Raw genomic sequence first — 12,888 nt, forward strand, 5'->3', positions numbered from 1 at the left:
AGTGTAAACAAAGATAACATATACATACAAGAATAAAAGCTCACCAATGTGCCGACAGATCCTGCCCACCAGCTTGCCCTTGCCCAGTTGAGTGACACGCAGACTGCAGTCCCAGTGACCTCCACTGAACAAAAGACGTCCATCACTGGACACCACCAGCACCTGAGCGCTGATCTCCACCCCGGGAGAGAAAGGTCCACTCAAGAAACGCTGTGTCCTGCATCACAAACATTGTCAAAGAGCAAAGCAAGTTAGGAGCAGAGAGAATAAGCTGTGGCCTAAACATGTGAGCTACAGTACAACCTACATGAACATTTTTACCCACTGCATTTAAGATTTCTAAATTAAAAAAATAAAATAAAACATTCCTTCAAAGTAGTAGTAAATGAGGACTCTCACTTGGGATTAGTCATTGTGGGATCCTTAGTGAAGGTGAAGTAGTTGGCAATGTTTTTGTCGTATGGCAGCCAGCTGTGTGTCCCGATCAAGCCATTTGAACTCACAGTCACCTGGAGAGAAGAAAAAAAGTTCTACTGTAATATAAAAACAGATCAATCTATTTAATTATTCTAAATGCATGTGTTAATGTCTCGTCATATGTGCTTAAGTTGTCACTTTGGCCCAAGTTGAAGTGTCCATACCAGTATATCTGAGCCCTGGATGAAGGAGTGATTCTGATTCCTTGGTACCACTGCCTGAACTAGAGGAAGGCCGTCACTCACCACCTGAAGCACACAAACACATGTAAACACCAACACAACATCTATTTATTCAGAATAATGAAACAATGATGGAACTTAAAGGTATTTTTAGGCACACCTCCACAAATGGCCGGAGTTTTTTGAGCTGCTCAAAGATATTTGGGGGCAAAGTATCCAGGCGGGCCTGCCGCCTCGACACGTTCTCAGCTGACATACGGGGAGGATGAGGCTCCTGGGTGGAGACAAGAACGTGATATAAAACTGCTGCTTTCAACAGAAGATCACAGAACGTGGTTGATAATCAAATCTTGAAAAGTGGCTGTGAATTATTCTGGGAGTGGTACCTTAAGGAGCTGACAGGGTGTCTGTCCAAAGTTGCTGATGATGCCTTCCAGGGCCTTGCGCTCATTCTCATTGGCTATTGCATCGAGATCTACTGCACCTGCAGAGAGACCAAACAGCAAGCAACAGTAAGCTAGAATACCAGAATCATAGAACTAAGCCTAAAGCTGCAAGACAATGCTATTCCCTTACCCTCATAGGTGCAGTAGTAGAAGACATTCAGGGCTTTCACTGCCTCTTCACCTCTCTGCTTGCAACCAAAGATCAAGTCAATCCACTCATGGAGGTGACTGGACACGTGTTCACATTCCTAGGGTCAAACATACAAGCAGAAGTCATCTTGAGTTGTTGTCTTTGCACCTTGTAAGACAAGAGTTTTAAGAGCGTGCCTTCCGTATGTGCAGACTCACCAGAGCTTTTCGGTGTTTCCTGATAAAATCTTCTCTTGATGTGGCCCAGCGGGGCAGCACAACATCTGTCACTGGATCCTGAGATATCTGCAGGTGTCCCAGGTCAAAGCCTGCAGCAAACGGGAAGGAAACACGCAACAGGTTCTTTACAGTACATCAACGCTGCATCAGCTAAAGAGTAAACAAGCCAGACTAACTTGACTTAAAACAATTTGACTGCAGGTATAGTCACCTCACCATTCATGTTCTGGAGGAATTCTGGGAAGTAGAAAAACTCTGGGATGAGCTCCTTGACGTCAGCTGGACTCTCCATGCGAGCCTGCCAGGCTGCTGCCACCGAGTGAAACTGTCTATCTGCACAGTCAAACCTAAACAATAAGAAGATATTCATGAGATACTAGAAAATACTGAGGAAGTGATTTGAAAAGCGATGCTCTCGTCAGCCCTCCCACCTTCCACTCTGCAGCTGGATATGCAGCGTGGTGAATGGTTCCATGCGGATCATGTAGTGCATGACTCCTGCTGCATTAGAGTAGTGTGTGCCATAGTGGAATTTGTCAATGGTGCCTGTTGGGTCCTCGAAGCTTTCATACCTATACAGACAAAAACAATAATTGATTAAAGCAACAGACTTATGATTTCAAGTTTTAGGCCGTTATATAAGATTTATGCATCCTTGAACTCAGTTTTAACTGTTAATCCTTGTCTTTAAATTTAAATCACATTGTTATACGACAACTCACTTCTCTTTGACATTCTGTGCATGGCGGGGGTTGACCACACCGATGGGTTTGGATAAGTCTCTGAAAACCGATGGGTCATCCAGATCCAGCATGGGAGAGGTGTAGTCGCACAAGACCCAGGGGAACTGAAGAAAAAACAGAACACAGCTGCTTCCTCAGATGCATCAACGTTTGCAATTTTGAGATCACAGACAGAGTTAGTGAGGATACAGTGCACGTACCACAGGATACTGTGACAGGTCGTTATAAGTACGTCCAGCAATGGTGTTCAGTTGCATCAAATACTCAAAATTGGAGATTTCTCTGCAAACCCATTTCTGTTCAACACATTGAAACGAGAGGGGTTAAACACGACAAGCAGGTTCCAATAATAATAATAATAATTCAGGTTTGTAGAAAGAACTGTAGTAAATGAACACCTGTGTAAGCCCAGATGCCTTCAGTAGCTCTTGTGGGGAGCGAGAACCAAAGTAGAACAGGTTGGGAGGCCGCAACCCCAGGATCCGTGAGTATACTTTGTTTCGTACCTGAAAGTGCAAACTGTCTTTAACTTCATTTACTCCCACCAAATTCCAATTAAAGAGCAGAAGGAGTCACATCTGAACTGAGCATCACCTTCTTCTTGAAGTTGATGAAGTAGTGAGCCTGGTCTATGAAGAACAGCTCCAGGGCAGATCGCCGCAGGTTGTAGCGCCTCAAGTGAACTTCTCTGAGATGAGACAGAGGCCTCTTGAAATCAAAGCCAACTCCTGAAAACACAGACATGAGTCACTTCAGATAGAACCATTAGAAAAACAGTGAACGCAAACGCATATGATAAGAATGTGTTTGGAGTCACAGAGTTTCACAGAGTTTCTACCTTCCTCCGTTTCTTCTTTCTCACTACTGCCGTCATAGAAGTACAGATGATGTGTGGTGACCTCCAGACGACCTGGAACTACGGCCACGATGGTGATGAGCTCGCAGTCTTCAGACAGAACCAGTTTTTCTTTCTGGTTCTCATCTTCTCCCTCCGCCCTGAAAACATGGTAGATCTTTACAATGCATGCACTGCATTTGCACACGCACTGGGACATTCTTCATGGTGTTTATAGCCCTTGGAAAAGTAGACACACAGCAACTTGTACAAATATTATGCAAACTAGGGACTAACTTGTCATCCAAAAAGACAAGGTCCTCTTCTCCTAACTGATCGTCCTCCATGTCGCTCACTTTTGCTTCCTTTGCAACAGCCAGTGGGAGGGGTTCAGAGCTACGAGGGCTGTCAGCTCCTGAAGACACACACACACAGACACAAAACATCTTCTATAATAAGATAATTCAGCTTAATGGCAAAAAAAAGATGAGAAGTTAATATGTCGTATACACTGCCACACACCCATGTTGTCCCTCAGGGCACTTGGCTCAGTATGAGCATCATAGTTGTAGTTAGGCACAAGTTTGAGGCGCATCTTTGAATACGTTTCTGCACTGGACAATTTCCATTTCACCTCTGGTTGAATTCTGCAAAAGGAAAAGTTCCAATTGAGCCTATTGTGCATACGAAGGGTCAGAAAAGTCTCAGGTCCACTGGCAGCACACAAATAAATCAGAGTTTCTCATACTTGTTGGCCCACGCTCCTCTCTCACTGGTCAAAAGCCTGCGAAGAGCTTTCCAGTGCTGCCACACCACCCCCTGCTGGCTGGAGGTTTGCTTCTGCCAACTGTGGTACCTGTTGTTTTCTATTTTGACTCGTTTCAGATAGGGGTCCACGACTACGTCCTGTTTTGAAACACACACACAGTCAGAAATGTCCAATTAGTAATCTGAAAAGTTCAAACTTCATTTTGTGTGACAGATTGACAGCGAGGCCTGAAGGTTCTCGTAACCTGAAACTTGGATTTGCTGTCGGATCTGTCTTTTTCCCGTCTGAAGGCTGTGCTCATCAGATCGTCGAAGCAGGAGTTCCAGAAATTGGACATGATGTCATGACTCCTCCCAAATGTGTCCAGCTCATACTGCTCCTTGGTGGGCTGCACCTAGAGGCAGAGAAAGAGAACAATTAATTACACATAAGTCCAAGACTAATATCCAGTGCGGTCTTTGTGTGCAAACAGGTTTAACTAATTCAGGTTAATTCATAGTTTTCCAGGTAGCTTCAGGTGAATTTCAAGCTTTGAAGAAATCCATTTCATTCTGTCAACATTCAGATCTGGTTAACTCCATATACAATTGGGCCCAATCGACATTAATGAACACAATCAATGTAAGAATTCCCATAAGCCATAATTGTCCTCCCCCATTCTTTTTTACATAATGTTCTAGTTAGCACCAAACCCAGAGGATGAGTATGTTAAATACTTATAACAAGTTTATTCTCAGACATGAATTTCTATATTGCATCACCCAATAATATAGAACAACTGCTTTGTATCTTGTATTTTTTCTCTCATTTTACCTCTTTGTGCATAAAAATATAGTTGAAAAAACATGGAGTTATGTGTATTTATAACAAACACACAAACTATAAATAAACACATACACACTGAGAAGTGCAGAGAAATATGCTTGGGCTAAGTTTCTTTGTGTCATGGCAGCCAAACTTATGTCATACTGGCTAATGTATTGCAGGATCTGTATACAAAAGTAATCTAAACAAAACAGATTTATGAACATGCAGTGTCACACAGAGCTTTGATAAATCTGTGCTCAGCTAGTGGTGACTGTGTCTGCCTGGCATCAGTTCATAACATATCTCAGCTTCAAGCAAGAAAACACTTGGGAGTTAAGAGTTGTTTTTTTTTTTCCCTTTCTTTCTAAACTTGTGATAGCATTTTTAAACTTTGCATTAGATTCCTCAGCCACCCACTGGGATGTAACTGGTCGGAGCTGGAGGCATGAGTGTAAAAATTCCCTAACATGACGAAGAACAGAGCCAGCAGTATCTGAAAAGAATAGTTGATTATACCTCCTTAGTAATACCAAGGAATTGAGAAGAGGCTCTCCAGACTCTGCAAAACACAGCTATTTTTAAATGACTGATATCCACCAAACTGACACTGACACTGACCTGCTCCTGGTAAAACCCCTGCCACTCCAGTGTGTGACAGTAAACCTTCAGGTCCTGGGCAAATGTGGTGCTGCCGTTGGTGACGGGCAGGTTGGGTAAGAGGCTCTGGAGGGTGTTGGGGTTGGCATGCTGATCGAGTAGCGTGCGGACGATGGGCACCAGCTGGGAGAAAGTCTCTGCTTGTCTGCAGTTGGTGCCCTCTATCACACCTTCTGGCCACAGGGGGGCACCGAGCTGCCCCAGGAGGAAACATACCTCCTCCCAGCTCAGGCACAACACAGTCTGAAGCAGGCTGTGGAGCTTCACATAGGCCATCACACACACCTGGAGAGGGAAGAGGAACATAACTTTATAACTTTAAAACTGGGAGCCTATAAATAAGAAATGAGTAAAGTTATTTGTTTAGGTGCACTTAATCAGTGGTAGGTGAATTCACATTATTTACTAAAGTAGAAACTTCACACTTCAAAATTACACACAAGGGCATATATTATTAAATGTGATATTAACACTATTATACATTACCAATGTATGTACTTTGATAACAGTAACTGAAGCTCTTTAGTTTCAGCTTGTACTATACATTCACTCAACTAAAGTAGCTTCAGAAGCTCACAGCTCTGATGTAAAGGTGCAAACTGACATTTTACAAATATTGCTCTGGGGGACTTACATTACTTTGGAGATGAACAGAACCAGTAACATGTTATGGCAAACCTTATGGTCACTTCTTTTATGCCAGTTTGCTTGGTCCTACAGTCCTACTGTAAGAGCCACAGCAGCTGCAGCCATAACTCTGAGAGGAGCTGCCCTTTCATATAGAACACTCCCTGAGAGGAATGACTGCAATGTCTTTTAAAAGAAACCCATACAAGGCTTGGTATTTTTAAACTGCTTTTATCTGGATGCACTTATCAAGTAAAATAAATATTGTAACCCCCTTTAAATGTATTTCCTGCAACGTTTAATCTCACAGGTGTTTGGGTTGTATTTTACATTTAGAGTTAGTGTGCTGGATAGAGCCAGTTGTGGGTGCAGCTGACCTGCGAGTGCTGCTGTTGGATATATCCAGTGATGATACGCAGGCCGATCTGGGCCATTTCCTTCAGTTCAGTGTTCCCGGGGCTGCCAGGGGTGCTATGCCAGGCCTGCAACCTGTCCAGCAGGTTCACCACCCCTTCAAAGATCTGCAACAACAATGGCTTTAAACAAAGGGCTCCACAAAAAGGCAAGACCTGTTTCCACACCTTGCACAATCTACAGCAACCTAAACTGACATTTTGTAAATTAAATATAGCTTTACCTGAATTTAAAAGGTGATTCACATGCTACCTACACCCAATTGACTCTCCACCCTGCAGTAACTCGAGCCATGTTAAACATAGTAACAGACAGCTACCACACCCAGCTGTCCCTGCTTTGTATTTGCTTAAAGCCAAGAATGCAATAATGTCACTTACTTATGTCACTGATGCTTTTGACACCAACATAATTACGTAATTAATATTTGCTTAACTCATCAAATGCTGCAACAAGAAAATGTCTAGAAAATCAAATCTACACAATACAGTCTGACGTTGACAGTCAGTAGTGTTTATAAATAATTTAATTTATTTCTAATTAGCTCGTATAGCCCAGACATTCTAGTTTATAGTCACTTTAAAATATAACATGTTGCAGTTTTTGGTGGAAATTCTTGTTTGTTTTTTTTGCATTTGAACATGTTTTTATTTTCTCATCAAGTAAAATGTGAAAGATGTGATCTGACTTTCAGCTAATGTGTTTTTCCTAGATGTTATTATTAGACATTGTTATTAAACTAGATTATTTCCATGATTGTACCTGTGTTTTTTATAGTCAATCAACCTTTATGATGGTGGAGACTGGTATTAAAAAGTAGCAGAATCACTAATAGTTGTACATATATTTACCTTTTCGCTCCACAGCGTTTGGTTGTCTGTACCCTCAGCAAACAGGAAGTCCTGCAGCAGCCTGAGGAGGCGAACCAGGCTGGGACAGAACGGAAGGGACACCCCTTGGGCGTCCCTCAGGTCTGACAGGGACGATTCCAGCATCATCTCCAACAAACTAGCAAATAATTATAGATGTTTAGACAGAAGTGACACAGGTGAAGGTGTGGTTCAATCTGTTTTTCCACTGCAACACAGGTTTACTGTGTTTGTTCACAGATGGGACGTACATTTGATATTACCACTACTAACCTGCGTTTGATCTCATCAGGAAGGCGTACCAGTTGGCAGGAAGAGCCCAGTTTGGTGAGAACTGAAAAGACCTGTCCCCTCTCTCTCCACACCACATCCTCAGCTCCCTCTGCTCCGCTGCCGGTCCACAGCACAGAGAAAATGATGTTGGTGAGAAGGTTGCACAGCTCCTCCTCTGGTGTTTGCTGTAACATATACAGTACTCACACAGTCACACTCACGCAGAGAAGAACTAAAACAATACATCCAAAAAATATAGACCTGTAATAATAGACCACATATTTGGAAAATCTTATGAATAAGAAAGCAGCTATACCTGAGGGTTGGATGTATTGGAGATAGTGTCTCCAGTAGGAGGGTCTGTCCCATAGCTGGATTCATCTAAGACATTAGACAGACTGGAGCTCTTCCTGGGTCTGAGCGGTGGGAATGGTTTGTATTGCTCGAGAGGAGATGGTGTGTTGGTCTGGCTGCCTGCAGGAGTTTGTGTGCCAGTCTCTCCCAAGACTCCAAGGTCCAAATCTAAGGGTGATGTACCAAAAGGAGAGAGGGGCTGGTAATCTCTCCCCTCTTCATCGGGGTGAGGCGAGCTGACGTCCACTGGATTGGAGGTGGAGGATGAGTGGCTCCCCTGGTCCACTGAGTCAAATGACTTAAAATGGAGGGAGCTAGGGAAGTTTTTCAGCGGGCCTCCACCACCGCTGGAAGGTGACTGGGATAAATCTGAGAAACCCTCAGAGATGTCCCGCTGGCCACCTTCATCCTCCTCCTCATCCTCAATGTCCTGTGAGGTGCGGTAGCTCAGGAACATTTCAGAGCGAGTTTCATCTATGACCAGAGCCTGATCCCTGCGCAGGGGTGGATGGTAGTTTGGCTCCAGTGAGCTGTTGGTGCTGGAACCTGCAATGCTCACAGTGTGGGACTCATAGGACTCTTTCACATAGAGTTTGGTGAGGACATCCTGCCAGCTGGGCTGCTTAGCAAGCTGCTTCACATAATCATCGTTGGAGTAGATCAGATGAAAGAGCTGGAGCAGAATCAAAGAGGGAAAGGAGGGAAAGTTTGTGTTCAATAATGAGATGAAACTGTACACATGCTAAGGATGAACCATCAGACTCAAAGGTTGACTATGGAGGTTTTAGCAGAGCGAGACATATGGGAGCAAACCGACCTTGCGACAGACGTCCAGTCTGACAGTGAGGTCAGCTCGATGAGACAGACAGATCACAGCCAGGAGGTCTCTGAAGTTAGGGCTGGCATCTGTGGGGCAGGGGTCAATTTAATTTTGTTTTAAAATCAGTTACTGAAACCACCCATTAAGTGATGGAGTGCTAGAGTTTGCAGTTTGCAGTTTTAATAATATATGTATGAAAGATTGGTCTATGTGATTTTTCCTGCAGTTTATTATTGGTTTAAAATGTGATGTCAAACTTCATAATTTGGCACTAAGACTTACATTGATTTATTTAGTTCTCTATGATGTGTTTAGAAGTTCCAGAGGAACTTATTTCTTCTAATCAGATTCATTTATATATAAATATATATCAGTGTCAACCATTTAAAGCACAGTAGGCCAAAAGAAGGGGCTAGTTTCATTTTTACCTGTAGCAAGGACCTGCTCGTACAGACAGCGCACAGTGGTCATGGTGACAGGAATGTCTTCAAGGCAACAAACCAGGCCAAGGTAGCCGAAATCCCTAAGCTTAATGCGCTGCTTGTTGCGCTCAGACACTCGCTCGCTTTTGAGGATTTTATATAAAACCTGTAATATCACGAGGAAAAAGTTATACATCACACGGGAGTTTGCAGTAAAAGTGAAGTATGCCAAGAAAAGGTCAGTTTCCCCACCCTGAACACCATCTCTCTGGCTTCATCTCCGAAATTCGGATTGAGCTGCAAACAGTACAGCTGCTCCACGCCCCACTCCAGCAGCACAGTCTGCACATGTTCACGGGGAGGGCTGTTCCTCAGGAGTTCATACAGCACTTCCAAGGCTCTTACTACCTGGTTGGGAGAGGAGTGATAAATTACAGAGAAGTATGCTTTAGGGAGGGTAAAGTTTTAAGTGGTTTTAACTAAAGATCTGCCAAAAACTGTAGGAAAAAAAACAGTAAGTGTGAACAATCAGGGAGAGTGCTGGTGGAGATTGGAAATGAAATACTGTGCTGAAAAGGTCAGAAGATAAGAAAATTAAACTCTCTGAAGAAACAGACAGAACATGAGTAATACCTGTCGTTCCTCTCCAACAGACAGAATGTAGGCGAGGAGACTGTGGAGCTCCTCCGATGAAGGAGACTTGAGAAAGTCTTTTAGCAAGACGAACAGAGAGGTCTGAACGGTCTGTTTCTCTTCAGACAGGGCGCTGCCATCTTTCTCCACACTACGACCAAAGACAAATGGTAAAGGAAATACAAGGACTACTTGAACTTCAAGTTGTCAAACACTCACTGACGTTGGCGTGGACAGCTGTGTCTTAATTTGAAACCATATTGTGGATGTCAAAGGTTTACCTGTAGTACGTGCGAATAGTATCCAGAATGTACTGAACGCCATACTTCCGCTTCATCCGCTGCTTGCTTTTGTTTATCACAGACGACAGATACTGCACATGGGCTTTGGAAGAGAAAGAACTCTTTTGTCATCTCCCTCCAACTTGACATTTAGAAATGTCAAACCAATATGTGAGGCTATACCGAAGAAGTGCATTAATTTACAAAACATGGTAGTGAAATGCTGCTTCAGGCACTGATTCACTTTTAATCTTTGCCACAACTTGAACTTGAAACACTAATGTATTCGATCTCAGCCCTTATGGTGCTTTTAGCCTCCTCTTGGTCCTTTCAGTGTTGGTGTGCATAAACATATAAAAGCTTCGGCAGACATGAAAAGGTTCACAGGTGCATTACTCAACAACACGAGGGCTGCTTGCGCCTTACCCAGACAAACAGCAAAATGGCTTTTAGTCCAGATGCGGAAATCAAAGAGCAGGTGATGGTAGAGTTGCTGTAGAAGTGGGACGTTGCCCTCATTGTAAACCTGGTCCAGCAGCAGCTGACATGCCATAAAAACGTTCATGTCCATCATACTGCCTGGAACCTGCAGTAAAGGAAACAGAGCAGGGGCGTTACGAAGTGTGTGACAATAACATTTGATGTTCAGGATGTTTTTATATATTTGGCATAAGATCTATCTATCTCATATATTAGAAAATAGTCCGATTCTACAATCTGGAATTTGCAGTTTCCTTGTCTTATCTGCGCAATTAGCTGAAGATTTCTGGGGTTCATTGTGTTAGTCAGACAAAACAACACGTCTTAAAACGTCATTTTGAACTCTGGGAAATTAGGACTGACATTTTTCAGTTTTCTGATGTTAATTAATAAAAATGATATTACTTATTAAATAAACTATATTAGGGGCAGCCCTAGTATATACTGTTTATGCATTTCTGTGTTTGCCATAACTAAACATGGCACCCTCATGTGATTATTAAGACATTCAGTAGTTTCCTGACAGGATGCTCCACCTTAATGTCATATATTTCCACATATCCTGCCAGTCAACCAGCATGTCTGTGCTACACCAATGCCACACCTGCAATTTTATTAACAAATTACATAAGCAGAAAAAAAAAAATCTAACATGGCGAGTTATACTTAGTTAATATTACAATAAGCAGTTTTAAAAACTAAAATTTGTCCGCAACAAGAACTAAAAACAGGAGAGGCAACAGTGCAACGCAACTATATCTGGCTTTACATGTCTGTTATATAATTATTTTGTTTTAATTTAAATATAAATTTAGATCTCAGCATTTTATTTTCCAGCAACAGATTGTTCTAATTCTTAGGAACCACACAATCTGTCAAATGTCTGCTTAAAAACTCCCACAGAAGCATGTGATACTGTCATTCTGAAAGAACCACTGCTGTTTCAACACCATCACACCCATTCATTATACATGAATTGCAGCACAGCAATACAACAGAAAAGGTCAAATATTCACTTTCAGATGCTAATCAGTGCTTCTTGCAATTAGTTCCCACTTGCTGGAGAAAACAGACTCGGGAGGCACTTACTTTGCTGAGCATGGCTCCCATTATGCTCGGCCCGTGGCAGTGCAGCAGGCTCTCCTGATTGACAGGGTGATGACGAATCAGGTTTTTCACCATCAGCAGGAAGGCAGCGATGCAGTTCCTTTCTAGTCTCCCCTCTGAGAGAACAAAATAGGGCAAAACAACTTTTAAGATTTCCTGTGTTACCCACAGCCCTATTTATGCATTACAAAGCACTTTATTGACATTATCATATCTTAGGATGAGTCACAAGTTTAGGTATTTGTATCATGTATGTCAGACTTTCCAGCCTACGAACTGCAATTTTTAAAGCACCTCAACAGACACAATATATTTACACTGAGTATTACTGATATCCTCTACTAACCTTTACCTATTTGACAATTTGTTTAGTGTATATTTTGTTGTGTGTTTACATTATTTTAGCTGTCTGCTGTCTGACTTCCTCTTTGTCCTTGCATCATGAATTGTTTGTAGACTCTGACTCTGTTATTCCAGTTCTAAGTACTGAAAACCGTTCTTAGTATTCATAATAGAATTGCAGCTTAACAAAGGGACCAGCAACAAAAACAGAGTTAGCCCCCAAAATGTAAAACTAATACCCCTGTTCCCATTCTTACTGGGGCTTTTTCTGAGAATATCTGAACTAAACATGAACTCACCGACAGACTTGTTTAGTGGGAGCAGCATGGCAGCGGGGCCTCTAGGCGAAGTGAGCTCTGGTCCCAGCAGATCTGAGATCTCCTGACCACCATTAAAAACCTGCTCAGCCTCACTCACCTGCTCAAGCAGGGGTAACAAAACACCTATACCCCCCACCACATTTACAACATCCTGCAGAGAAAAAAGAAATAATGTTTTTGTAAAAAGGAGCAGAAACTGCGGTACAGCGCGTTAACAGTGTTAAAAAATAAAATGGTCATGAGCAGATAACATGGAGACACATATTTCCCCTGTTTCATTGTTGTTAATAGTCTCAATTCAAAAGGTTTCATATCTAACCTTGATGTCCCAGTTTACTACACTGTGTCCTGTCAGCCTGCCGTCATACTGGTGATTAGGAGAAAGGTCCAGACATATCTGGATCTTGCAGGCCTGATGAAAACACATGCAAACGTGCATCCAAGCATTTGTTACTAATATGGTTTAGAATTCCCACAATCATATCAGTATAATACAATAGGTTTTACTGTGTTTCAGTAGGTCACCTGTGGAGTGTAGTAGAGCAGCAGCTTGCTGTTGATATCAGATAACTCTCCATCCGCTTTGAATAAGGACACGTGATTGGGGCCTGTGAAGGAGAGCAGAACGTAATGTAGGTCATAAAATATGCAAACATTACTT

General features: G+C 42.5%; 1 protein-coding gene across 3 annotated transcripts in view; it reads right to left on the reverse strand.

The window, feature by feature from the left end:
* Window positions 1-12,888, reverse strand: part of nbeal2 (neurobeachin-like 2) — a 30,037-nt gene that overhangs the window by 3,283 nt on the left and 13,866 nt on the right. For all 3 annotated transcript variants that reach the window (XM_026370002.1, XM_026370000.1, XM_026370001.1), the window contains 33 exons: window positions 12,753-12,835; window positions 12,547-12,639; window positions 12,207-12,378; window positions 11,548-11,681; window positions 10,405-10,564; window positions 9,979-10,081; window positions 9,698-9,848; window positions 9,317-9,472; window positions 9,071-9,230; window positions 8,640-8,728; window positions 7,785-8,495; window positions 7,469-7,653; window positions 7,178-7,334; window positions 6,290-6,433; window positions 5,247-5,570; window positions 4,066-4,215; window positions 3,801-3,958; window positions 3,575-3,699; window positions 3,350-3,467; window positions 3,056-3,213; window positions 2,812-2,945; window positions 2,616-2,723; window positions 2,418-2,513; window positions 2,197-2,321; window positions 1,906-2,046; window positions 1,691-1,821; window positions 1,454-1,563; window positions 1,236-1,353; window positions 1,046-1,143; window positions 820-933; window positions 642-725; window positions 400-509; window positions 45-217 (listed from right to left, as the gene is read on the reverse strand). In XM_026370002.1, coding sequence (XP_026225787.1) covers window positions 45-217; window positions 400-509; window positions 642-725; window positions 820-933; window positions 1,046-1,143; window positions 1,236-1,353; window positions 1,454-1,563; window positions 1,691-1,821; window positions 1,906-2,046; window positions 2,197-2,321; window positions 2,418-2,513; window positions 2,616-2,723; window positions 2,812-2,945; window positions 3,056-3,213; window positions 3,350-3,467; window positions 3,575-3,699; window positions 3,801-3,958; window positions 4,066-4,215; window positions 5,247-5,570; window positions 6,290-6,433; window positions 7,178-7,334; window positions 7,469-7,653; window positions 7,785-8,495; window positions 8,640-8,728; window positions 9,071-9,230; window positions 9,317-9,472; window positions 9,698-9,848; window positions 9,979-10,081; window positions 10,405-10,564; window positions 11,548-11,681; window positions 12,207-12,378; window positions 12,547-12,639; window positions 12,753-12,835 — 5,073 coding nt within the window. The remainder of the gene's footprint in view (window positions 1-44; window positions 218-399; window positions 510-641; window positions 726-819; window positions 934-1,045; window positions 1,144-1,235; window positions 1,354-1,453; window positions 1,564-1,690; window positions 1,822-1,905; window positions 2,047-2,196; window positions 2,322-2,417; window positions 2,514-2,615; window positions 2,724-2,811; window positions 2,946-3,055; window positions 3,214-3,349; window positions 3,468-3,574; window positions 3,700-3,800; window positions 3,959-4,065; window positions 4,216-5,246; window positions 5,571-6,289; window positions 6,434-7,177; window positions 7,335-7,468; window positions 7,654-7,784; window positions 8,496-8,639; window positions 8,729-9,070; window positions 9,231-9,316; window positions 9,473-9,697; window positions 9,849-9,978; window positions 10,082-10,404; window positions 10,565-11,547; window positions 11,682-12,206; window positions 12,379-12,546; window positions 12,640-12,752; window positions 12,836-12,888) is intronic.

This window comes from Anabas testudineus, chromosome 16, assembly GCF_900324465.2.
Source record: "Anabas testudineus chromosome 16, fAnaTes1.2, whole genome shotgun sequence".
In the NCBI taxonomy this organism is placed as follows: Eukaryota; Metazoa; Chordata; class Actinopteri; order Anabantiformes; family Anabantidae; genus Anabas; species Anabas testudineus.